Source organism: Phoca vitulina, unplaced genomic scaffold (genome assembly GCF_004348235.1).
Source record: "Phoca vitulina isolate PV1807 unplaced genomic scaffold, GSC_HSeal_1.0 scaffold26, whole genome shotgun sequence".
Classification (NCBI taxonomy): Eukaryota; Metazoa; Chordata; class Mammalia; order Carnivora; family Phocidae; genus Phoca; species Phoca vitulina.
The window spans coordinates 419,316-445,606 of record NW_022589729.1 but is presented as its reverse complement, the minus strand read 5'-3'; the positions used below and the strand labels follow the sequence as shown (position 1 = coordinate 445,606).

The 26,291-nt window shown below is 53.9% G+C and overlaps 1 protein-coding gene across 2 annotated transcripts in view; it reads left to right on the top strand.

Moving 5' to 3' along the window:
* Positions 1–3,705: 3,705 nt before the first annotated feature.
* Positions 3,706–26,291, top strand: part of OLFML2B (olfactomedin like 2B) — a 36,198-nt gene continuing 13,612 nt past the window's right edge. For both annotated transcript variants that reach the window (XM_032422426.1, XM_032422425.1), the window contains exons 1-4: positions 3,706–4,041; positions 6,645–6,908; positions 8,746–8,853; positions 20,541–20,717. In XM_032422426.1, coding sequence (XP_032278317.1) covers positions 3,865–4,041; positions 6,645–6,908; positions 8,746–8,853; positions 20,541–20,717 — 726 coding nt within the window. In that variant the 5' untranslated portion in view covers positions 3,706–3,864. The remainder of the gene's footprint in view (positions 4,042–6,644; positions 6,909–8,745; positions 8,854–20,540; positions 20,718–26,291) is intronic.

The following is a 26,291-nucleotide window of genomic DNA, read 5'->3' as shown; positions in this document are numbered from 1 at the left end:
TTTTGCACCAATATGCGAAGGATCAAGTGAAGTAGAATCTAGGTGCTGAGCAAAGGATGCGAGGAATTTATAGTATGTCAGCTTGGATGTTCTAAAGCCAAACCGAGCTCTCTGTAGGATCTTCAGATCAGGCGATCAGACCGGCAGGTGGGAGGATGCCACGGGCAGTGCATCTTGGTTTCTGAAAGGTAGGTGATAAAAGTCTCTCGAGAAATGCTTGTAGACATGCTGAAGACGTGGAGGGTAGACACGAACACCTCTGACTACTTGAACAAGCACACACCAAAAGGGTTAATAGCAATAAGGAAATACTTTTCCCATTCTGGGCCTAGCACTCTAGAATCTGGCCCTATTCGAATGAATATGACTTATTAAAATTAATGATTTGAATTAAGACAGAAACCATGCTTATTTAATTTGGAAAACTTGGACAAGGGCAAAAGCAGCAATATTTCAACAGGATGAAAAGATGGGCCAAAAGCATCATAATAATCAGTGGGGAAAAAATGTAAAGGCCTGTACTTGGATTAAAAAAAAAAAGGAAGAAAAAGAATATAGCTGGAAAGCACAGGATGGAGGAAACCAGTATAAAATTCATGTTAAAAAAAAAGGAAAAAACTACATTAAAAAAAACAAATTAATGTGAATCATTGGTGCAATGTAAATGCCAAAAAAGCAAAGTCAATCTTGGGCTACATTAATAAAATAACAGTGGTTGGAAAAAGAGAAAAAATGGTTTCAATATGCCCTAACATCTACTCAAAACTGGGGCCTCTCTAGAGAAAAAGTAACCAGAATAATGGTAAGTCTGAAAGACCATGTGGTCTGAGAAACAGGTGAATAAAATGGAGATAGAAGGTGACAGTGGGTGTAGTTAGCTCGAGAAAGAGGAGATTTAGAAGGTACTTGATTTCTATCTTTAAGTGAAAGAAAAACTCTCTTTCTGGAAAGGTCTTAGACACGTTCTGTGTAGGACCATAGGACTGAACTTTAAAACAAAGTTTTAAAAGGAGACCTATTTCTTTCCTTTTTTTTTTTTTTTAAAGATTTCATTCAATTAGAGAGAGAGTGAGAGAGAGAGAGCACAAACAGGGGAGGGGCAGAGGGAGAGGGAGAAGCAGGTTCCTGGCTGAGCAGGGAGCCCAACCTGGGGCTTGATCCCGGGATCATGATCTGGGCTGAAGGCAGATGCTTAACTGACTGAGACACCCACGCGCCCCGGAGATCTATTTCAGTTCAATAGGAGAAAGGCCTCATGGTCGTGAGAGGGCTGCCACTGCTCCAGGCACCATGACCACAATCAAACACAGGAAATGGGGGCACCAGAAAGCTCCTCTCTCTTATTTGTTTCCTTTATCAGGAGGCAAAATATCTTTTCTAGACTCTGCAGATTTATTTTATTCTATTGGCCAGAACTGAATCACGTGGCTGCCCCTAGCTGCAAGAGAGACTGGGGACTTGGAAGGTCTGGTAGAAGAGAATGGCAAAGGGGTAAGCTAGGACTGCCTTCAACCACTTATGATGAAGTAAAAAAGCCAATACCCTAAGAATAATAGATGGGAAAATGCAAAGAGCTTGGGTCCTTGATGACATCACTGAGCTGCTGAACTAAATGTAAAATCGCCAACTTCCAGTCTTCTTAGAGTGAGAGAAAAATAAATTCATATTTGATTAAGCCATTGTTGAGTTTCTGTTCCTTGCAGTCAGACACCCACTAGTGGATACAAAGATGGTCTTTATGTAAGTAGATGGGATATATCCAACGGGACTACTGTGGTTCCCATTCACCCAACCAGTTTGCCGGAGCGTCTCCTTGGTTCCAGGCACTGGAAATGTAACGGTGAACAGAACCAGACAAAAGCCCTGCCCTTGCGGACGTTACATTCCAGTGGAGAAGACAGGCATTGCTGAAGCCACCCAGAAAGTAGAAGAAAGATGGAATTCCCATAATTCCGTGAGGAAAGGGTTCAAGTTACCATGAGAGCATACTGCAGGGGAATCACCCTGGTGCTGGAGTCAGGAAAGGCTTCCCTGAGAAGTGTGCGCAGGTCTGAGATCTAAACATCCACTCTCAGGCTGCTGTCTCTGCCCACAGTGACGTCTCTTTATTGCCTACCTCCTGTTGACCTACCATCTGCTCTGTTGAAGCCTTCCCCTCATCCCATGAAGTCCTGCTCTTCCCGCTAGAAGGGACCTCTACCTCCTCTAATGCCCTTGGGAAATGCTCTCACCCGGACTTAAAATTTGAGCCCTGGTTCTGCTTAGCTCCTCCCTCCCACCCACTCCTGGAAAACTCGGATATGCTTATCTTCCCATTAAATACCTAGCAACCTAGCTTGTTGTCTTGCACTTAGCCAACATTCGACACTTATTTTAATTGGATTTAAAAACGATATTTTATAGATGTTTACTCCCATCTAGTTTCAGAAACGATTTGATAACTCCCATAGAGTACTTTGCGTGTGTACGTGTGTGTTTGTGTGAGAGACATTTCCACAAGCCCAGACATCCAGAACCTTGGATTTTTGTTCAAGAACTGGATTAAAAAATAAACAAATAAAGCATATTAACAAAGACTATCATTATACGCGTGTCCATGATCATCATTTACATGAGCTGAAGTCTGCTTAGTTTATCACTGATTATTACAACGCTCATCCCTTAGTGTGAGAGGCAAGATGTTCGTATCCCCCAGATTCATAATAACACCTTTCCCATCTTTGAAGGGGTCTGGCTCTGCTCAGTATTTTCTGGGTGACAGTTGTCCCGGAAGGCACAGTGTCTTTCCTCGGATTCACACATTATTAATCTTTACAGTAGGTTCATAAAAGGGGCACTAATTAAGGGACCCTGTAACATAATCGCACACCGTTCAAAGTGGACGCCCTCCTGGGGATTATCTAGCGACAGAGACTCTGAGACCCGTCCCAAAGCAGGAAGATAGTAGGAGCTGGTTCCTGGGACAGTCACTGGATTCTCGGGCAGTAGCTTCGCCCACGAGGACACGCAGAGGGTCGGAGATTCACAGCCACGGTCTTCGTACTTAATAGTTACACAGTCAGGACACACTCCGGCAGGGAGTTCAACAGCCGTCCTCTGGGTGGAGGTATTGCCAGCTTGTGCAGCTGCGGCCGGCCGGCGAGCCACCAGTGGCGCTAAGTTCAAAGCTGCCAGAGCTCTCGCCGCGAGCCGAGTCCGGGAACAGAGGCGCCGAGAGCAAAGCTCCTTCTCCCCCGGGTGCAATAAAAGGAGCACGCCGAGGAGAGGGGCTCGGGCCCGGAGCGAGCGCCCGGTGCCTGCCTCCAGCTCAGGGGGCGCGCGGCTCCCGGCCAGAACGGCACAGGGACCCCAATCTTCGGGGACGCCGCGCGGGGGCCGCAGCGGGTGGCGAGCGGGGCCGGGCGGGGCGGGCCGGTCCGCGCGCCTCCGAGCCGCACTCCGGCCGCCCGCACAATGGAGGCCCCGCCCCTGCCCTTCCCCTCCCCTCCCCCTTCCTCGCTCGCTCCCTCCCTCCTCCCTCCGCGCCGCCCCCCCCCCCCCCCCAGCGCCCCGCGCGCTCGGCCCCCCGCCTGCCACCTGAGCCCTCGCGCCGACGCCGCGCTCGCTCCCGGTGCCGCCGCCTCCCCGCCCCCCCCACCCTGCGCCCCGCTCTCGGCCGGGGCCGCACAGTCGCGGCCGCTCGCGCCGGGGAGGACATGAGCCGGGGCTCGGGGGCGCACCCTCCCGCCGCGCTCAGCCGCGCCCAGCGTCAGCAGGCGCTCTGAGCGGCCACTCCCGGGCCGCGCCGCCCTCGCGCCTCAGTGCCAGCCCGCAGCCCCAGCCCGCAGCTCTTCCCCGGGCGCAGCCCCTCTGCCCGCGTCCCCCATGGCCAAGCCTCTGCTGCTGGTCGTCTGCGGCGCTCTGGTTGTGGCCGGGGTCCAGTGGGGGCCCAGCGTGCCCCCCGCCGGGACGAGCGAGCCCCCGGACGCGCCGACGGTGGCGCCCACGGAGGACGAGACGCTGCAGAACGAGGCGGACAACCAGGAGAACGTGTTGTCGCAGGTAGGCTGCGGGCCCCGGCCACCCCCGGCCCCGGGCGGGAGCGGGACGTGGCCCTCGCTGGAGCCTCGGCGGCCGCTGCGCCCCACTACCCGAGGCGTTTCTTCAGCGAAGGGACCGGGTCCTCCTCCCGGCGTCAGGGGGTCTTTCAAGGTTACCGAATCAGGAGAAAGGAGAGAAGGCAGGCAAGACTCCACACAGCTCCCTGAAAAGAGGGGTTTTTAAAAAAAATCATCACCCAAACCCCTAGTCCCAGGGTTGTGAAAACCTGGCGGTCTCTTGCCTGTGTGGCTGTTCGTGGGAACTGGAACGTGACAACAGGCCGGCGTGTGGGACAGGAGGCTGATGGCTCTCCCCAGGGGTGGCACTTGATGGCCCAGAGTGAGATGCACACCAGGGAGGAGTGGGGTGAAGACAGAACAGCAGCAGGTGCGATGCCTGCCAGGTGGCCCCGCCCAGGGGGACCGGGACGAGACCCCCGTGTACTGGGGAGGCAGGGTGCAAATGCAGATCCGCTCACCTCTGGTGGATGGTCGGTGGGGCTGAGTGACAGCTGATGGTGATGGGCTTTGTGAAGTGTCCCTTTACAAAGGACTCCGCTTGACTCAACCTCGCACACCCTCGTTCCCGTTCTATTAGCAAAGGACCCGTGGAACAGTAAGACTTGGAACAGCAGGAGTGCTCCGAGTGGGCAGGGCCAGGTGGGCTGACTGCTGCAGCCCAGGTGCCTGCAGGGGACAGCTGTCTGGAGTGTTCCGTGCAAGCGCTCCGGAGCCGGCCTGGTGATGTGTGGTGGGGGTTGCCATCAGCCTGAGGATGAGGGCTGGCTGAGGGAGGGTCCCCGTCGTGCTGCCTGCATCTCGCTAAGTCCTTGCACTGGCTCTTGTCTCCCTCCCGGAGGAAGACCAATCAGCTCCATTGTGGCGTTTATCAAACACTAGTCTCCTCACCCTTTTCCTTTGGAAGTTACGCTGATAGATGCCCTAGAGCCCGAAAACCTCGCACTCTCTCCTAAATCGAAAGGACATAAAAATCCTTCACAGTGGGGCTCTGGAGGGCCATGCACAAAAGTGTTCCTGAAACCCGAGTCTCGGAAAGGAAGGAATCCACCCAGGGTCCCAGTGCGGGCTTTGCAGGAATCTAGGCAGAGTTTCAGCGAGCAGACAGCCATGGTTTACTGTCTGTCAGCCCATAAAGACCAGCCGCTTCGGTCACCTTGTGCTGTAACTCCTGCGTCCACTGATCCATTTTGTAGTTGACAACAGCTCTAAAACAAATATTAGTGTTAGAAGAAACCCAACCTTTGCAAGAAAAACATTACTAGCCTTCTTCCCCCCGGACGGCATCCCAGGAACATTCCCACTCTGGGAATGTCCTGTGCCTGCCTGCCACCGTCATTAGTCAAAGGAAGGGAGCCCTTCTCCATGCCTAGAAAGGGAGAGCTCCGTGGCCCTGGGGCTGTAGGGTGTGTGGCTGGGGAGCTGGGGAGGAGCCTTTTCCCCCAGCAAGTGCCCAGCGCCGTGGCTCCAGGAAGCCTGTCACTGCGTGCTTTTCCGCCTGGGGAGGCTGGCCCGGGGAGAGCTCAGAAGGAAATGTTTAGTGCTGTAGAAGCACCAGTACTGCCAGTGTGCTCTCCTGGCTTTGGCCTAGGGTTTGGGTTCAGAAGCCGTTTTAGGAGCCAAAGGAATCCTGAGGCTGAGGAAACCTTACTGAGTTCTGGGTCTGTCTCTTTTCTTCCAGTTCCCTTTTTCCAAATCGAAACCATCCTTTGGGGACGCCTGGGTGGCTCAGTAGGTGAAGCGTCTGCCTTCGACTCAGGTCATGATCCCAGGGTCCTGGGATCGAGCTCCCCGCGGAGCAGGGAGCCTGCTTCCTCCCTCTGCCTGCAGCTCCCCCTGCTTGTGCACGGTCTCTCTCTGCCTCTGACAAATAAATAAAATAAAATCTTAAAAAGCAAAGAAAGCATCCTTCGAGGGTCAGATCAAGTACCACGTCCTCCAGGAAGTCTTCTTGGCTGGAGCCACTCTGGCCAGTTTGAGCCCCGCTGCACTACATCACGTCGGGGTACTCGGCACTCTCTGCTTGGCATGGCTGTGATCTGTATGGGTACTGCACCCCGCGCTCCTGCGAGTGGGCTCTCTGGCCCGTCTGCTTCCCTCCCTTAGCCCCTAGCACCGTCCCGAGTAGGCACCCCATGAGTGGTCCGTGAGGGGATGAGGCTAGAAGCAAGCAGCCTTCAAATTGGAATCTCAGTTTTGCCATCCTCCCTTCAGCCCTTGTCCTTTCCTTTTTAAATCTCAACCTGGGTTCTTGCAAAGGCAAGGGCTCATTTGTTTTTCCCTTGAAATGATGAAAGCCTCAGGCCCCCTGAGAAACACACAGCTTTCCAAGACAAATGAAGAGAACCGAACTCCTAAGTGCCTTCAAGGAGATTTCAGAGTCAGCAAACTGTGTTCCGATGACCTCTTCTCCCCGCCGTTCAGAGTGGTCTGAGGTCTCTGGCTAGTGCAGGACATCTGACATGGTGAAGGGAGAGCCTTTCTAGGAGCCGGGCCGATCCCTGTGTTTGCACACCCAACCCCTTCTCTCTCTGTCCCCGTGTCTAGTTGCTGGGAGACTATGACAAGGTCAAGGCTGTGTCTGAGGGCTCCAACTGTCAGTGCAAGTGTGTGGTGAGACCCCTGGGCCGAGATGCCTGCCAGAGGGTCAATGAGGGCACCTCCAGGAAGGAGGACTTCTACACCGTGGAAACCATCACCTCGGGCTCGTCCTGCAAGTGTGCGTGTGTGGCGCCCCCGTCGGCCCTCAATCCCTGTGAGGGTGACTTCAGGCTCCAGAAGCTGAGGGCGGCGGACAGCCGGGACTTGAAGGTAGGACCTGGGGTGGGGCGATGCCAGGAGTGGGAGGGTGCCTTCGGGCCCTGGGGGTCCAGCAGAGCTGTTGCAGGGATTACAATCCCTGCCTTTGGGTAACTGGGACCTGGCTTAGCCTATAAAGGTCAGGCCCTGGCCCCTAGCGTGCTGAGCGAGTGTCCGAGGCTGATCATCTGGCAAGCTGGTCATCTGCAGTCCCCATGTCTGAAAGGGATGCCGAGAGCAGAGTGTGCCTGCCTCTCTCCCTGTGGAGCCAGGGAGGCTGGGCCTGGGAGCAGCTGCTGGGCCTAGGGGCCAAAAGAACTCAGTGTTCTTCTCTGCAAGAGTTATTGTCACGATTTACTGTCAGCCCAGCACGCACCCCAGAGGCAAGAGACACAGGAGCGAGCCTGGCGGTCCTCAGCACAAGGGCTGGGGTGACCCAGGGCAGCAGAGGCCCGGGGCCTGTTGTAGGTCGGTATCGAACTGGGATCCCGGTCCCACAGGGTGGGGAAGCTCAGGTCTGCCCGAGGCCACTGCCCGGCTTGGCCGAGGGCTTCGTCCGATCTCGGCAGCATGGGGTAGTGGCCTGGGCCTGGTCCTGCAGTCAGACCGCCTTGGGTTCAGATCTGCCGCCCCTTGTCGTCTGATCCGACTCAAGGCACCTAACTAACTTGCCTGACCTCAGTCTCCTTGCATAGGAAGTGGGAGTATAGCATCTACCTTGTAGGGGAGCTGAGATGGCGGCTAGGGAGCGCTTAGCACACGCCTGACAGAGTCGGGGTCAGGAGCCACTGATCTCGCTCATGGATGACCATGCAAAGTGCCGCCACGGGGCCTGGCGCCTGCCACACGCCCGGTAGCTGGTGGTCATTGAGTGGGGTTCCGCAGTACAACGCTTTAACATCCTGTCCCAGGATTCATCCCGCCTCACAGAACTGCAGCCCTGCCGCAGAACTAGTTTCGGGGCCACCCCATTATGGGATTGTCTGGGTTCTGGGGGGCTTCTGGAACAATCTTCTATTAGGAGTCAGAAAATCTTCACAGTGCATGCTAACCAGATGCCATCCTGTGGCTCTCACCCACGATCGAGCTGCCTTCCTCCGGTGGGGAGGAAGGAGGTCTCCGAAACACGAGGAGCTCATGCATGGACTTCCTCATTCCTCAGCACCCAGTAGCAAGGCCAGGGGATTCGTGTGGCCAGCAGACTCTTCGGGGACCGGTCCGCGGCAGGGAGGCTCGGCTCAAGCATCTCTCGTCGGCCCCTTTGCTGCACCCGGTGGGACCACCGTCTTCACAGGCTACTGGCAGAAAGGCTGGGGCCCCGTGACAGCTTCTGTCACCTCAGAGATGGGTCACTGGGCCTCCTTTGCCCCGGGGTCAGTTTAACTTTTAGTGCTGAGGGAAGACCGTTGGTATGTTCCAGGCCTTCAGTAGACAATGAAGGCGAGTGTTTCAGAAGCATGTCCTCAGGGCATCGAGGTTCCGAAGCCATGTCGTTGAGTATGTAGAGATCACCTGCTGTGGGCCAGGTGGTGTGCTAGATATCTTGGGGAAACAAAGATGAGGCACTACTTTCAACTGACGAATACAAGTTCTGAACAGTTTGGTGAAGATTTTGGTGAAGAACAGTTTTACTTGTTCCTGCAGGATTCTTCTGTTTCTCATCTGAGTATTCTAGTGGGCAGACTACCTCCCACCATTGTGCTGGCTTATGGTGCCCCCCCCCCCACAAACGCCAATTTCTAAGGCCACTTCCCTGTTGAGCCTCCGGCATGGGGGTCTGACAGGAAACATCTTGTCCTGGGTCTGTCACACCCCAGCCCTTGACTAACCCCCTACTCCTGTTTCCTAGCTTTCCACCATCATAGACATGCTGGAAGGAGCTTTCTATGGCCTGGATCTCCTGAAGCTGCATTCTGTCACTACCAAACTGGTGGGGCGGATGGATAAACTGGAGGAGGTAAGGAAGATTCTGGGTTTCCGTATCCTTTTTTTTTTTTTTTTTTAGGTTTTATTTATTTATTTCAGAGAGAGAGACAGAGCGTGAGTGGGGGGAGGGGCAGAGGGAGAGGAAGAGACAGAATCCTTAAGCAGACTCCACGCTGAGCCCAGAGCCAGATGCAGGGCTTGATCCCAGGACCCTAAGATCATGACCTGAGCCGAAACCAAGAGTTGGATGCTTAACCGACTGAGCCACCCAGGCGCCCCTCTGTATCTTTCTCTTGATCAGGTCCAAAAATGTATCAAACTTCCCACAATATTTCCAGAAAGCATGTATCCTGGCTAGACTTAACCTGTCTTGTTCTTTGGAAAGACAAACACTCATCCGAAATCATGCCAAACGTAAAACACTCATCTGAAATCATGCCAAATTTTTGGTGACAAAGAGAATCAGTGAAATATAAATGTAAATATACCTTCTTTTCTTCATAGACGAGAACCATATAACCAACATATTTCTATTTTTACCTTGACTTCCACGGAACTCAGAGCTAAATGAAATATAAAAGTACAATAAGCATCTTACTTTTGGTTTTAAGGTGGTGGCGTCTCCCTTCTGGGAATAGGGTTGTTAATTTTTTCTTCTGGTTTTGTTTTGTTTCGTTATTTTAACTGTTCTGCCGTCCGTCTCTGTATGTGTATGTGTGTTTGTGTGGTGATCCATCTCAAATCCACTTTAGAGAAAGAAGACATAAAAATGATTACTAATAAATAACATTCCCCATTGGAAAGCATTCCGGCTCCTCACCCCCTGGAAGGAGGGACCAGTAGTGTAATTTTCCCAGACGGACATCACACGGTTCTGACAGGGCTCCTGGGAGACGCTCGGCTGGCACCATGATTTTCAAGGGGGGCGGTGTGTGGGCTGGGGGTGCGAGATAGGAGCCGTTACACACGATGACAATCGTTTTGTCGCTGTCATCCTTTATAACAGAGATGAGTCACTGGGTCACCTGGAAGGGAACGATGACCACTCAGCCTCATTGGTAGGGAGCGTACGGGTATGCGTCATCGACTGGCACCCAGTTCTTGAACTGATACTTGAAACAGTGACTCCAAAAATTAAGTCTATTTGATTTTTAGACTGTGACTGTAAATGGTAGGTTTAATAGCAGAATGATTAGCTATACGAATATTCCTCATGAAAATATCGGGGGTCTCTCATGGAGGAGCTGGGCTTCCCTCATGGGCGGTTAGAAGCTGTAGGATGGGGCAAAGGTAAGGCCCTTTAGTGTGGCAGAAAGAGCCCTCGCTGGGCGAGGAGTCCGGACAGAGTGACCCACTTTCTGTTTGCTGTTGCTGAGCAACTGTCCCCGAGCTTCTCCATCTGTAAAGTAGGATAGGTGCCCTGTCTACTTTGTGTGATTGCCGAGGGGATAAAAAGTGGGCTAATCACTTTACAAACGCTTTGAAATGGTTACATAAACAAGGCACTCTTGTTGTGACCAAGGAGTGGAAGGGGGCTGCGTCTCCGGGTTGCTTTGCCGGGGGAGCTGGGACGCAGATGACGAGATGTTGCCGTTGCAAAGATTGGTGTCAGCACCCTCCTTACGCTCCAGAAAATGTTCCCAGAAAGTGAACACCGCTTCCTTGTCCACCCGTCCTTAGGCCCGGCTCCCCCAGTACTGTGATGAGTGTTTTCTGAACACGGCCATCAGCTCTGGGAGGGTGGTGGGTCCACGGTCACAGTCACTTCAGTTCCCGGGTCTGGTGAGAAGGATCAAGGCCCTGGAACCTGAGCTTTCTAGACAGTTTGAGGTGCCAACAGAACCACGTCAGCCCACTCTTCCTGAGGGGGCTTCGCAAGAGAATTAGGCCTAATCTTCACTCTCTTTCCCCAACACTGACGGCTATGACGAGGTTGGGAATGGTCAACACCATCCTACTACCAACGGACTTCATCCAGGCTTGGGATTCATTCTCCCATTTAAAACTACTTTCCGGGGCGCCTGGGTGGCTCAGATGGTTAAGCATCTGCCTTCGGCTCAGGTCATGGTCCCAGAGTCCTGGGATCGAGTCCTGCATCGGGCTCCCTGCTCCTTGGGAGCCTGCTTCTCCCTCTGCCTCTCTCTCTCTCTCTGTCTCTCATGAATAAATAAATAAAATCTTTAAAAAAAAAAAAATAAATAAAACTACTTTCCGATTCTTTCAGATGGGTTCGAAAGGAATTAAACCAGGATCCAAGTCGACCTTGGAAATTGGAAAGTTCTTTTTCCCTTGGCTCCGAGAGCCATGCAAATGTGCGATGCCCTCTTTAAAAAAGGGTTTGCATTTGTATAGGAACAGGGCTGATAGCCACCTCTGCTGCCTTCACCTGACCTTGGCGGCCACTTGGGTTTTCATTCTGTCTCAAGAACACAGACCGGGAAAGATAGCTCCGGGGGTACAGCACAGTGCTCGGGAGGCCAAGGTCGGGTGCTCAGCCTCCCAGGGCTCTGCTCAAGGGGCATAGCCTGTTTCCAGCCTTGTCAGGCAGCGGGCCCTTCCTGCTGGCAGAGGATAGGCATGCAGTTAGTGGGCGAATCTGGTGCGGTGGCGATGTCCCAGCAGGATGGTGTCCTCCGTGTAGGCACGCAGTCACTGGGTTTTTGCCAAAACCCATCTTAGTTCTATCGATGAGAGTGATCTCTTTTTCAAAAGTATGGTATGTTGAGTAGCAAAAACTGGCCCTTTATATTAATAATAACCATCCCCTCTGCGTACATGGCAGTTATTGGTTTTAAACCACCCCGTAGACATTGAGCACTTCTGTTCCCGTGAGCTGGACGGGACGTGAGACCTGCGGTAGGTTCTAGGGAAGTGTAGGCAGGAGCTCAGGCCTCTGGTTCCTGGGCCAAGGCTCTTTCTAATCAACCCTGTAAGTTGCTTTGAGTCATTGCCGTCTGCCCCGGAAGCATCAGTTTTTCCTAAGCAGAGCTTCAAACAACAGCTCTTCCAAGGGAATTTCTAGGCAGAGCCGTGGCTGTATCCCATAAGTCCTATTAAATAAGATTAAAGTGGAGTGAGAGGTTCCCCCCAGCAGGCCGTCCAAGGCTACAGGGTGCAGTGGTGTGGCCGATGGCACAGATGGGTCGGGGCCCCGGGCCCGTAGAGCAGAGCATTGTCTCCCAGTGTGACATTCAGCCTCTGTCTCCTGGCTCAGGCTGGCTGACTCGGTCTGCAGTCTGCAGTCACTGAAAAGGCCCAATGTTGGGTAAATGGAAAAAACAGTCCTCCAGCCAGGCTCTGCAGGAGGAATGGAAGTGAAATTCTGCTCTTGGTCTTTGGATATTCCGGAATCCCAAGGGGAGTGCTTTGGAGGTCAGACCAGACAAAGGGGTCAGATTGGAGGGGCATTTTGCCCAGAGTAGGATCAGTGCTTGGCAATAGAAGCGGGCACACGTGTGAACACGCACGCCCTTTATGTATGTAGAAATGGAAACTCCATTTGTAGATGAAAGAGGAAGGAAGGAGCGAGAAATAGAATCTAAACTGTTAGAGTCTCACCTTTTGGTAAAATCAGCTGTCAGAGCTCTGCTTGGTGGGGTGATTTTGGTTAAGCTTTTGTTTTAATTTAGGGAAAATAACACATGCGTAGAAAAGTACATAAGCAACAAGCGTACAGCTTAATTATTACAAAGCAGACCACCACCCAGCTCAGGAAAGCTCAGCACCCCCACGTGCCCTCTCCTCACCACCCCCCCAAGGAACCTCTATCCTGACTTTTATGTTAGTCATCTTGTTTGTTTTTTAAAAACATTCTCATTATCTAAGGATGTACCCTAAATATAATAGTTTTGTCTATTTTTGAACTCTAAGTATATAGAGTCCTACAGAATATGTGTGTACCTGTGTATGTGTGTTGGGCTTTTTTCACTCAGTTTTGTTTTTTTGTTTTTTTTTGTTTTTTTTAAGATTTTATTTTTTTTAAGTAATCTCTCCACCCACTGTGGGGCTTGAACTCACAACACTGAGATCAAGAGTTGCATGCTCCACTGACTCAGCCAGCCGGGTGCCCCTCAATTTTGTTTTTCTTTCTTTCTTTTTTCTTTTTCTTTCTTTCTTCCTTTTTAAAGATTTAATTATTTGAGAGAGAGAGAATGAGAGGGGGTAAGGGCAGAGGGAGAGGGAGAAGCAGACTCCCTGCTGAGCAGGGAGCCTAACGTGGGGCTCGATCCCAGGATCTCGAAATCATGACCTGAGCCGAAGGCAGACGCTTACCCCACCGAGCCACCCAGGTGCCCCTCTTCAATTTTGTTTTTAGTAGTTACCTATGTTGTTTTGTATCCTGTGGTTCATTTATTTTTATCGCTGTGCAGTATTCTCTTGTTTGAATATGGCACAATTTATCCATCTGTTCCACTGAGGAGGGATATGGGGTGTGTTTTTAGTTTTGTAATTCGTAATAGCCCTGGGAGCTTCCTTGTACGTGCACAGCCCTTTGTGTGCTCCCTGGCCCAGGCCTGCAGGCACTTCTCTGTCGTATTTAAGTGGGAACGGGGCTACCGGGACGTGAGTTAGGCTTACCTTCAGTCGTAGGGGAGATTGCAGAGCTGTTTTCCCAAGTGCTAGTACGAGTTTACGTTCCCTCCAGCAGGGTATGGAAGTGGCACACACATCCTCACCAACACTTGGTATTGTCAGACTTTCTAGTTTTTGTCAGCTTGGAGAGTGTAGCAGAGGAGGGCCATGTCACTGTATTCCAGAAACCTAACCCCCAGAACATCTTTTCTGTTCGCCTGGTCGTGGCCTGAAACCCCATGGGCATTTCTGTGGAACTGGTCCCAGTAGAAGTAACATCCAACGTGGTCAGCAGGCCAAAAACTTTTTTTTTTTTTTAAGAATTTCTTTATTTATTTGACAGAGAGCACAAGCAGGGGGAGTGGCAGGCAGAGGAAGAGGGAGAAGTAGACTTCCTGCTAAGCAGGGAGCCCGATGTAGGGCTGGATCCCAGGACCCCTGGATTATGACCTGAGCTGAAGGCAGACGCCCAAACAACTGAGCCACCCAGGCGCCCCCAGGCCAGGAACCTCTAATGTGGTGGCCTGAGGCTGACCATTGAGAGAGGCTGTATACACACGTGCCTTTGTATCCGTGTGCGTGCATATCCCACGCTCTTAATATGGTGCCTGTCTGCAGGCTCCCCAAAGTATGATATCTGTTGCTGAAGCCCAGCCCCTTCTGGTGTGTGTGATTCTTCTCTTTTTCTCGCCCTTATCTGCTGGGCTTTGCAAAACTTGTCCATGAGCACAGATGGTCAGCATGGAACCTTGTGTGTCTCCTGATAGGGTTGTGTCCAAGTAAGATTTCATATCTGTGATGTGTTTACCAGGCTCAGAACTGGCCTGCTCCCCAAAATGTGCTGGCATGGACATCGCTGAGGCTTCTCCTTCAAACCTAACGATTTGGTGGCCTTTGTATTTCTGGTCTGAAAGGCAAGATCAAAGGAGCATTCCTGACTCGGGGGGGATATATCTTTTCACCAACTAATAGGAAAATGTCATTTGCATCTGTGCAGGCCTGGCTGCGAGTTAGGGGAAGGAAGGATCTCTTTCCAGGCCTCCCCTCTCTGCCCGCCCTCCATGCCCATCAAGACACCCCAAGTGTTCACTCTCCTTCCTGAGCAAATCTGCTTTTGCGGTCAGTCATTTCATGCCTCTCCTACTCAAGTGCAGCCTTAGAGAAAAGTGTCACCCACCCTGTCCGACCACGGTGTTGTCACCTTGGAAAGGGAAAGGCTTGGAGATAATATTTCTAAGATACATTTCAGCTTTACTGTTATTTAATTCAATTACATCTGAATGTGAGTTCAAGTGAGTATCTTCCCTCTCCTGGGGTTGTATATACTTCAAATCTAATCTGTCACTGTGGAGTGAAAGGTTTTCTTTTTGGCTAAGCAGACAATGTGTGAGAGGCAGCCCTCCATCTGCTGCCCTAGGAACAGCTTGTAACTGTCAGGATGTGAAGGGGTGCGGGGCTGTATGGAGGGATGAGGTGACCCCTGACCCAGAAATTCACCATTAGAGGCCTGGGACTTCTTGTTTTTTACTTGTCTGACTGTCCTTCCAGGCTCTGGACTTCCGGAGGGCGACCTGAGCCTGAATCATCTTTGTTTCAGCGCCTTGGCCCCACCCCCAGGGCGGACTAGGTGCTCAGCAGCTGTTCGGTTGGGGGAGTGATTGAAGGGGCAGCTGGCGGCCCCTGCACCCAGGCCAGCCTGCCCAGCTCCGTCAGCTGTGGTCCGGGATTGTGCCAAGTGCTGCCTGTCCGCTCAGCTGGGGCACCAGCTGTTTCTAGCTGCTCTCCCCCTCCAGCACTCTCACCAGGGGCTGGAGACAGCTGTCGGCTGGGGTGGCCGTCTCAGGCCGCCTGGTCCTAGCTGTGTCCTAGAGGGCTCAGAGGGGGAAGGGCAGGTGAGCTGCTGGGAGCTCGGAGACCCCAGGATCCGGTTACCCCCACACTCACTTCATCCCTCAAGGAAGGCTGTTCCCTCCGTCCTCAGGCTTGGCATCTGCATCGGGCCCTGGGCACATCCAGCCAGCGAGCGATAGGGGTCAGGTGGCCTCCTCGGATGTGGGGACACATGCTTGCTGCAGGACTTGGGGCCCAGGCGTGGCCCAGCTGCAGTCTGGCTTTGTCACCTCCTACAGGAGTCCGGTGCGTCTTTTTACAACCCAGCAGCCTCTGGGGGGGGGTGGGGGGTGGTTCTCACCTTCTTTCCTGCCTGACCCGCCAACCCTTAGCTCACTACCCCTTTTCCGCCTGCATATCTGCTCTGAGACGGCAAGGGCCAGCCCTGCTCCTGCTCTGCCTGGGGTCATCAAGGCCCGCTTTGTGCCTGGCTCTGCACGTGCAGTCCCTCGTTCCCTCTCCAGGCCGAGCCTGGTGAGATGGGCATCCTTATTCCTTCTTCCTCCAGCTGGGGCCTGGAGGGGTCCCTTCACTTGCCTCGTGGTGGTGCTGATGGGGTGCACTGGTGCCCGGAGCCAGCCCCTTCCTCACCACGCCCCCCGTCCCTGGTTCTGGGGGGAGCAAGAGCACAGAAGCCTTCCAGAGCTCTGCACCATGGTCGCTCCCCCTCAAGTCCCAACGCTTCTGGCTTACGCTGTCGCAGCCTCACCCAGGCAGCCACGCACTTGTCCAACAGCCGGACAAGGTCAGGACACATTCTGTACCCGTGGAACAGCTTCCCCCCAACCCCTGCCCCCACACCCATTCCACCGGCCTGCACGCCCTCCATGGTCTGACCACCCGCGTGCCGGCCGCGGCCCCAGCTCCAGCGACACCCAGTCCCCTGTGCCCAGGGACCCCGCCTGGTTGGCACACTTCCTCCCCTCTGGTGTGGGTGCCTCTGGCTATGTCAGCGTGAGATGCATGTCCCCTTCGGCAGTGTGGGCGTCCTCCCGGGCCCGTGCCCAACCGCGCGTCCCTCCAGCACGTGGCACGCGCTCTGCGAACTCTGCTCAGGCCCCTGGCTCTGCTCAGATCTTTAAATGCCGTGGCTGCCTGTGTCCAGCCTCCTGGGCCAGCCCCCTGTCTACCGGCTCTTCCTTCCTCCTCCCGCCCTCCTCTTCATCACACCAGCACCCTTGGCAGGGGCCAGGTAGGCCCCGTGCCTGCCTCCTTCGCCACGTGGCCAGCGCCGCCCACGGGCCAAGCTGCGCACACCCTCACCCTCACCCTCACGGCTGCAGCTGTCCCGAGGGGAAGGGCCTGACGCCTGAGGTCGTGGGGTTCACGGTTCGGCCAGGGCAGATTCCAGAGTGCCCCGCGTCCCCCGTGCTTCCTGAGAAGTCTTGGTGTGAGGGAAGCAGGAATCTCAGGGGGCGGTGGGGAGCCCCACGAGGCCAGCACCCCGGGGTGGAGGTGGCTGAGTCCGGGGGTGGCGGGGGGTGCAGCCGCTGCCCCGGGGGTACCGCTGGCTCAGCCTGGCAGGCCGATGGGGTGATGCCACCACCCGCTGGGTGTTGATTCAGGCGGCTGGCGGCTTTGCCATTCCCGTGAGGGGAAGAAACGATAGTGCCCCTCTGGGTTCTCCAGGCCAGACTGCTACTTCTTTGATCTTGGGCTAATCAAACTCTCTGTGCTTCAGTTTCCGCAGGGGTAAAATGGGGTAATACTAGGACTTCCTAGTATTACCTTCCTTCCACATAACGGCTCCTCACTCAAATCAGAAAGGGTATTGGGGATTTATAAATCAGGGAGAGGAAGGGCCCTCCAGGGAGATCTCGGGAGCAGGAGCTGGGTCCGTGGGGCTGCCCTCGGCCTCGCAGCAGGTGCACAGGCCAGGGCTGACTCTAGCAGGGTGTTCAGGATCTTGTTTCGTAGTAAGGCTCTGCAGGCCCAGCCACTGGGCTCACCCAGCGGGGAGTCCTAGGGCCGCACGGCAGCCCCCACCTTAGAGTCATTGACCTTGCTGACGCCTCAGGAGAGACAACTGTCACCTGCCCTGACCTTGATTTTCGTTAGTTGGTGCTTTCTTGGTTATTGCTTTCGTCCCCTCATGGAGGGTGGTCTTTATCAGAGCAGGATCCTGCTCGGTGTGGCTTACACTTGACCCCTTAGGGCCCAACACTGAGCACACGAATGCATTAATGAAGAAGTAACACAGGGAACCCCTGAGCCTGCTGGGCTGTGTCGGATGTCTCAGGACGTTGAGTGTTAACAGGGGAGCTGCCTGGACCCTGCTTTCAGTAGGTGCTTGGGGATGTACAGAAATGCGTGAATCCTGGGGCCCCTGGCTGGCTCCATCGGTGGAGCGGGCGACTCTTGATCTCAGGGTCGAGAGTTAGAGCCCCACGTTGGGTGTAGAGATGACTTAAAAATAAAATCTTTAAAAACAAAAAAGAAATGTGTGAATCCCACAAGGGCACCTGGCACCTTTCCTGTTGGCCCCCGAAAAATCTGGCTCCTGTAAATCATCCTCTTCCATACATTTGGGCCCCTCTTTTCCAGCAGGTGTACCCCAAGCTTCCTACATATAAGGCAGCACTTCTCAAACTTGAATGTGTCTGCAAATTGCCTGGGGGTCTTGTTAAAATGCAGATTCTGATTTAGCAGGTCTTGCGGGGGCAGACTGCATTCCTAACAGTTCCTGAGGGTGCCCCCCCTCCCCGTCTGTCACCACACTTTGCATAACAAGGACTTATGGGAGTCCACCCTATCCAGATTTCTCTGCATATGCACATGCATATTCTCTCAGAGACCCTGAGACCACACTGCAATATTCACGGGCCCCTCTGATGGGCTCCCCGCTGCTCCAGAGCTGGCTGAGCACCAGGACCCTCCCCCAAGGGTCTTAGTGGTCCCACGAGTGAACCTCAGAGATAAGGGCCAGGAGTCTGGGTGCCGGGCTCAGCTCTGCCACTTTTGTTTTTATCATCTGGGCAAATCACATCATTCCTCTGGGCCTCGGTTTCCCCATCTGAGACATGCTTGAGTTCTGGGATCCTCCAGGGGCCTAGAAACCCCAACTGTAATATCCTACGAAAGATAATGACCCCTTTGTATGTCCCATGCACTTCCACATGTATTAATTTATTTTCTCATAGGAAGTCATCGGGGAAGTCCTAGTATTACCCCATTTTACCCCTGCGGAAACTGAAACACAGAGAGTTTGATTAGCCCAAGATCAAAGAAGTAGCAATAACATTGACACGTGAGCCAGCCTGTTTCCTCCAGAATCCTTGCTCTTAACCATTGCACTTGACTGCCCCTGGTAACACCTGTCAGGAGTGACTGTTCACCCAGTAAGACTGCTCATTCCGGCTATTCCAGAAAGAAGACGTCTTTCTCGGGGGCTTTATCTCTCACAGTTAACTCTGTGCAATTTAGAGAGGCCAGCTAGGCCTGAGCCCCACAGAACACAGCAAGCCCTTCCAGGGCTCAAAATCTGCTATGAAAGGAAATGCCAGAAGAACCGTATGGCCAGTAGCTCTGGGGTCTGGTTAGTTTTAACAAGCACCTAGTGGATTCTTCGGGGCAGCCCCTCTAGGAGCTACCGGACCCGCAGTCCGGGGGTTACTGTCTGCCTGGGTACTTAGACACCCCCCTCTGAGCCACCGTGGCTTTCCTCTGGGACTTAGCATTATCTTGCCAGGTGGCAGGGGTCTGAGTGTTTACACTCCCCATATCTGTCTGTTAAATACGGAAAGCAAATGCATCCTCTGTTTACATGTTTGCTTCCTCTATCCCCCCATAAACAGGGCTCAAGGAGAACATCCCATCTAAAAACTCAGATGCAGGGCGCCTGGGTGGCTCAGTTGGTCAAGCGTCTGCCCTTGGCTCTGGTCATGATCTCAGGGTCCTGCTCAGCGGGAAGCCTGCTTCTCCCTCTCCCTCTGCCCTCCCCTGCTCATGTCCTTTCTCTCTCGAATAAATACATCTTTTTAAAAAATAAATCAATAAAAAATAAAACAAAAACTCAGACGCTTATGCAAAGCTTAGAATGCCGGCCAGAGTTGGACAATGTTGGATCTCAGTGCAGTAAATTTCTCTCAAAGTAACCCGAGGAGAAAGGGCACCTCTGAGCCTGCCCATAACTGTCCCCGGCTCAGATCCCGTGCAGCGTCACCTCCTCTAGGACGCTGCCTCTCCCCTGTCTCCTCCCTCCTCTGAAATCCATAAGTTCACACTTGCCACTTGCAGAATCCAGCGTGCTTGGTCATCTTCTGCTATGTGGGCCTTTTCTCCCAGTTACAGTTGGCATCTCCCCAGCACCCCAGGGCAAGAACCCCAGGGGTATCATGAGCCTTTTTTGTACCGCACCGTACCTTAGACACACAGGAGGTGCTCACCAGTGTTGGCTGACTGAAATATACCTTTGGTCCCTTCCGGTATGAACCAGATCTAGAACACAGGTAATTTGCCAGGTGGGGGTCATTTAGGGAAACTTTTTTTTTTTTTTTTAAGATTTTATTTATTTATTTGACAGAGAGACAGCGAGAGCAGGAACACAAGCAGGGGGAGTGGGAGAGGGAGAAGCGGGCTTCCTGCCGAGCAGGGAGCCCGATGTGGGACTCGATCCCAGGACCCTGGGATCATGACCTGAGCCGAAGGCAGACGCTTAACGACTGAGCCACCCAGGTGCCCCATTTAGGGAAACTTTTCATGAGTAAATAGGAAAGTGTGAAACCCGCCCATGGGTTTTCTATGTAAGCGATGCTTTTAATGTGCCGGGGGAATAGTTTTTGTTCACTAGAAAAGCAGACTAAGTAGATGTCTTTGGCTACCTCTTCTAAAATTGCTTTAAAAAACCCTTCTTTCATTAATCGAGCTCCTGGTTCACAGTATGGGGTCCAAGTGAGTGGAATTTTTTGTCATGCTCATCATCACTGGATAAGGGTGCATGCACCGTGTACCAGTGACAGAGAAGAAGCCAGGTGTCCTGGTGACCCAGAGACACGGCAGTGTGAGGGTTGGGAAAGCCATGGTGTTTGGGGTGTCTCCAGCCGCGGGGCATGCTGGAGCCATGCTGTCCCGGAAGGACTGCCCGGGGTCTGGCCCTCCGCGTAGGGCTGGGCGCTCTCTAGGACCCCAGTCGCTCCTTGGCCGATTTCTTGGCCCGTTTCTGTGCATCTAGCTCTGAGCCCAAGAGAGGGACCAGCTGCCTCCTCGGCGTCAGAGCACTTTCGTGGATCTTCGTGTGACACTTTTTTCTCTTCTCAGGAAGTTTCTAAAAACCTCACCAAGGAAAACGAGCAAATCAAAGAAGACGTGGAAGAAATTCGAATGGAGATGAGCAAGCGAGGGAGAGAGAACTGCTCCGGCAGCGTCCTAGATGGCATGCCCGACGTGCGCTTGGCTCTGCAGAGGGACGCGGCCGCAGCCTACGCCCACCCAGAGGTACGGCCCTGGCCCCGAGGCAGCCGGGGGCGGGGGTGGGGGGTGGGCAAAGTCCCGGGAAGCACCCGGCCATGGTCTCATTTCTTCTAGACGGCCCTTCTGCAGGTGTGTTGGGGCAGGGGACTGAGTCCGTGGTACCTAGTGGTGAAGCCCAGAGGGGCTCAGTGAGGAAGTGGTGAGGCCAGGACTCCGGAGTCCCAGGCCCCACCCTGCCTCTGTGAGCGCCCCTGAGTGATGAGTAAGGAGCAGTGTGCATGCTGCCTCGTCTGGGACCCTCGTGGTTCACTCCTGCCGTCCTGGCATCATTATTGACAGAACCATCTTTCAGTCTCAAAAGCGCCCCAGTTTAGAAACAGTAAGTTGGGGGACCTTCCTGTTCATCCAGGACTTGTGGTGTATTCGGACTTCTGTCGCTATCCCGGGTGGTTTTCCTCATGGCTCCGGCAGGCAGGCAGGGCGGAGATCAGGATCCTCACTTTCCAGATGAGGGGACACATCCAGGAACGCTCGTGGGATGCCTTACTCAGCAGGAAGCGGTGGCAGGGGGTCTCAGACCTCTGTTTCCTCCCACCCGGTGGCATCCCGGCACGAGGTCCCCCGTGCGAGAAATGGGATGCTGTCTGACGGTGTCTGGAGCGGTCCCACGGGACCTGCTTGTCAAAAATGCCCCCGCCCGATGCCGGCTTCTTTTGGCCCCAGTTACTAAGTTAGCTGGTGTGTATTACTGTGGCTCTGAGTACTGCCATTTAATGTGGTGGTTGTGTCCTAAGCTGATGCCCAAGAAATAGTATCCATTTGGGAGCTAACCCCGAAGAGTGGAAGAGGAAACAGGTAACTTTGGTGGCAGGACTTGAAGAGTGTGAGATGCAGTGAGTCTCACTGGATCTGGATCAAGTGTCATAAAAGAGGGTCCTTGGCAACCAGGGGACAACAGCAGTTAAGAGAGGCCTTGCTTGCTTTAACCGGGCCAAGGGTCGGTGGTGGACGGCAGAGCCTGGATTCCAGATGGACCAGCCTGGGGCAGCAGGCGGGGTGTGGGGGAGCAGGGCCTAGGACAGTCAGAGCCGCGGAGCTGTTGCTGTGCACCGGGGCACGGAGCAGGGCTAAGCATTGCTACATAGGACTTTTTTGCCTGGGTCAGTAGGAACTGGGGCAAGAGAGGAAGTCAGCCTGGGCTTGGAACTCATGGAAACTCATCAACGTGGTGCCAAGCAGAGCAGCTGTGGGTTAGGGGGATCCTGGGCACATGTGTTCCCAAAGTAGGAAGGCAGGCAGATTAGGACTTTGGAGGCAAGAAGCCCCAAAGACAGTATGGTGCTTGCACCCTGCTCAATGTGTAACTCAAAATAAAACCAGTTCCAAACCAGAAAATAAGGATAAGGAAGGCCAATAATTTTCTGGCTTTGCCCATGACTACCTTGATGCTTTTTTGGATGTTATATTTTTTCAACGATTATTTTTATTCTCATTTTTAGTTGTCTCCCAACAGGCTAGCTACTAAACTTGTGTTTAGTCTGCTTGGTGGGTCATCCTTGAACAGATCCGAATTTATAAACCAAAAAGCCGAGGACATTTGGGCTGGAAGGGACCTTGGAGGCACCCTCTCCCCCGACCTGGGGCCCAGCGGCTCCTATCTCAGCCCATCTGGTATGTCCTGCTGGCCCGGTGCCCAGTGGAGTCCAGCATTCCCTGTCCTCTCTGGCCTCCAGCTTCCCGGTCGGCTGAGCTGGAGAATTCGGCTGTTGTCTTGATGATACATTATGTGGTATGTTCAGCAACCCAGCTCATATTTCCTGAGGGCAAACAGTAAACCAAATCAAACACACCAAACTCTTTTTCTCTTTGCTCAGCAAAGCCCTTTCCCCTCCTGAAATCCCCATTCATCACACTGCTGAAGTTAGCACAATCCACCCAAACCAGGGTGGCGGTGGGTAGAGCCAGGGCCAGGGAGGGGCGGGAAAGGGGAAGCCGGGAAGGAGGCCCAAGGCTAGGATCTTCCTCCCCTCCTTCGTCTTTCTGTGTCTTTGGCAAACCCCATGCTAGAAAGGAGGCAAGTGGGGGCTAGGTTTGGTGGTTATTTTCAGGGTTCTTAGATGATATTGGGGTTTCTCGGAGTGGTGAGTGGCAATTTGTTGGAGGCTGCTCTCCAAGAAGGTCCTTGACCGGAGGGTTGGCAAGGGGCTCGGGGGGCTGGGTTGGGAGTGGAGAGGGCAGGGTGGGAGCGGGAACATAGGGACGCCAGGAGTTGAAGTCATTCAACAGGCTCTTGGATTAGCAGAGAGGGGAAAGCAAAGCGTGGTGGGGGCAGCTGCCGCCCAGCTCAGCCTGTCGCCAGTGAATCCAAGGAAATTATATGTTCTCTGGCAGAGGCTGCCATGGTCTTGCTCCATCTCCTTGGCCGGGAGAAGGAACTGCAGTTCCCGCCTGTCCCGGAGGGCCTGGAATTAAAGACAGTTCTTGGGGTTTACCATGAAGAAATGACAACCTGCTTTTGCAATGCACAGGGAGACCAGGGTCCAGCAATTAGCTGGCCCACAGCGTCTGAGTCAAGCGCAGGGGCCCTCGTCAGCCTCCCAGCCTCCTTCCCCAGTGGGAAATGAGGGATCCCCACGTCTGCTGGGTACTGGCCAGACCAGGGCCCTGTGGACCTGGGGATGTAGATGAGTTTTTGGATGGCAGACAGGTTAGTCCCGTGGTCGCTGCTCTGGGCAGCGTGGCTTCATGGCAGGAAGGGGCAGGCTCTGAAGACAGTGGCTGGCCCTGGACCTGCTTCGTAGGTGCCCCCCTCCGCCCTTCACCCACTGACCTGCAGCCACCTCGCTAAATGACCCTGAGCCCCGCTTTCCTTGCTTGTAAAGTGTGGATTGTGCTGTCTACCTTGCCCCGTTGTTGTAAGGGCCAAAAATACCAGGAAGGGGTGTGTCTGGTCGGAGTGGGTGCTCCCTAAACTCCCAGCTCTGCAGGCCATGCATCCCTGCATCTCTCGTCGAGATCACCTCCCCAGCAGGAAATGGGAATTGAGGAGGGGCTGGTGGCAGGTGTGGGGGCTCCCAGGGCACGTGCCTACGCCTCCTTGGGTGGCTCTCCGGCCCCCCCCAGGGGAGACTGGCAGAAGGGTGCTCCGGCTTGCAGGAGCCAGTCTCCACAGACGGAGGAACTGCCGCATCTGCTCTGTCACCTGGGTCGGCTCTTCTGTCACAGGAAAGCTAGTACGGGTGTGGGGGCGTGGTCGGGAATGACTGGGTTTTCCCCCCCGGCCAGATTTGTAAGGTCAAAACAAGAGCCTGATTCGCTTCTTCTGGGGCAGTGAGAAAGTTCGCCATTATGGCTGGGCTTCGGCCGGCTCGTATTCTGTGACCCTGAAGGTCCGGCTCTGCCTCTCAGGACCTGGGGCATCATCTGGGACAGAGATTTTGTTTCCAAGTGGGCTCTGCTCTCTGGGTGGGTTTCACTGAGAGTCACAGGGTTTAGGGGAGCTTACCCACCTCCTCGTGGTGAGAAGGGGGCTTCTGTGGCTTAGGTGGCAATAGGAAGCTGCCTCTTTTTTTTTTTTTTTTTTTTTAATATTTTATTTATTTATCTGACAGAGAGAGACACAGCAAGAGAGGGAACACAAGCAGGGGGTTGGGAGAGGGAGAAGCAGGGTTCCTGCCGAGCAGGGAGCCTGATGCGGGGCTCGATCCCAGGACCCTGGGACCATGACCTGAGCTGAAGGCAGCCGCTTAACTGACTGAGCCACCCAGGTGCCCCAGGAAGCTGCCTCTTCATTATTAGGCCCCGAGAGTCCTCCTGAGAGCAGGGCTGGGCCTGCTCTTGGGTCCCTTCACACTTCCCTGACGGAGCCACCACCCCGGGAGCTGGACCCTTCTGTGGTGGCCCTGCTTTGAACACAGCTCACGGGACCTGTGCCCAGAGTCTGTTGTTTTCCGTGGTGGTGATTGTGATCCTGGATTGGGGGCAGGTCCATGACCTGATGGACCAGAGACCCTGCCACCTGTGGACACAGGAGGGCCGACCCTGGGCTGGGCAGCAGCTCCAAGGAGGACTGGGTGGCTCTTCTGTTTGACCCGAACACTCCCAGCCGTGTTGGCCTGGTGCCATCAAGATGCTCAGGTCACGCAGCCTACTGTAAAGCATCATTTGACAAAACCCCAGTGCCGGGCAGAAATGTAGCCCATTCCTTGGGATTTGTTATGATTGACAAACTCAGTGTAACAGGGGCGCCTGGCTGGCTCAGTCAGCAGAACACGCGACTCCTGATTTCAGGGTTGTGAGTTAGAGGCCCACGTTGGGCATAGAGATTACTTTAAAAAAATTCAGTGTAACTAGTGTGAAGGAATCAAAGATGAGCAAGAGGTGGTTGCTATTCTTCCAGTTCCTTAGAGTCTACAGAGACAGAATCCTTAAATAATGCCCGTAGAAGGCAGGCTGGGAGAGATGCCGTGACAGAGGTATAGACTTATGTCTATTAGAAGTTGTGTTTAGTGTTGAGGAGAAGCCCCAAACAGTAGAGGGGCTGCTGTTCTTTCGTGTGGAAGGAGCCCCGAAGGCAGGCCGGCCTCGGCCGGTGTGATTAACTGCGCGGAGCCATTAGCGATGTCCGTCCTCAGAATCCCCTCGTGGTCACAAGACGGCTGCTCAGCTTCAGCCACCCGGTCCACATTTCGGGCCAGACAAATTAGGAAGAGTGCGAAAGATGCCTTCCAGCTGACTCAGCCTCCCTCTTAAGGAACTTTTCCAAAAGCTCTTTCCACCAACTTCCACTTATACCCCACTGGCCAGAACTTCGTCCTGCGGCCGCTCCCACAAAGCCGGTTTCCCATCAGAAAGGAACAGGAGCTAGGATTTGCGTAAGTCAGTCAGAAGTCTCTGCCACAACGTGCAAGTGAGGATTGGGAAAGAAAGATTAATTATGGATGAGAAGGTCTGGGAGTATTTTCTTGAGGACCTGAGATGGTAGCCAGGCCTTGAGAAATGGGTAGATTATGGTAAGTAGCTCTGGGAGCGGGGAGGGCATGGCCTTCCCGACGACGGAGAAAACAGTCCCAGCAAAGACCCCGCAGCTCAGGAGAGCCGAGAGGGTGAGGAGTCAGCCAAGTGACTGAAATACCAAGGGTTGGGGCTGGGGGTGGAACCAGAGAGAAGAATGCTGAGCTGGGTCAAGGTCCGTTTTTAAGAGAGGTGTAAATGCCAGGCCAGGGACCTTGGACTTTCTTCTGGATGCATCAGGGCGGGTTTGGGGCCGTTCCTTCTGATCGTGGAAGTAAAAGCTTCCTCCTGAGGTGCGCATCTTGGGCCTCAGGCCTCATGACCCAGCCCGGGCACCGTCGCCCACACAGGGACCTCACTGGAAACACCTGGTACCAGATGGCAATCAGGCAGCAGCCCTCGGCCAGAGCTGAGGAGAACCGCACTCTCTGGGAGGAGCAGTGTGGAGGTTAGAGACACATGCTGGAGCCAGGCTGCCGGGGTTCACATCCTACCTCTACCACTTACCTGCTGTGGGACCTGGGGCAATGTGCATAACCTCTCTGTGCCTCGGGTTCCTAAGGTGTAAATGGGAATGATAAAGAG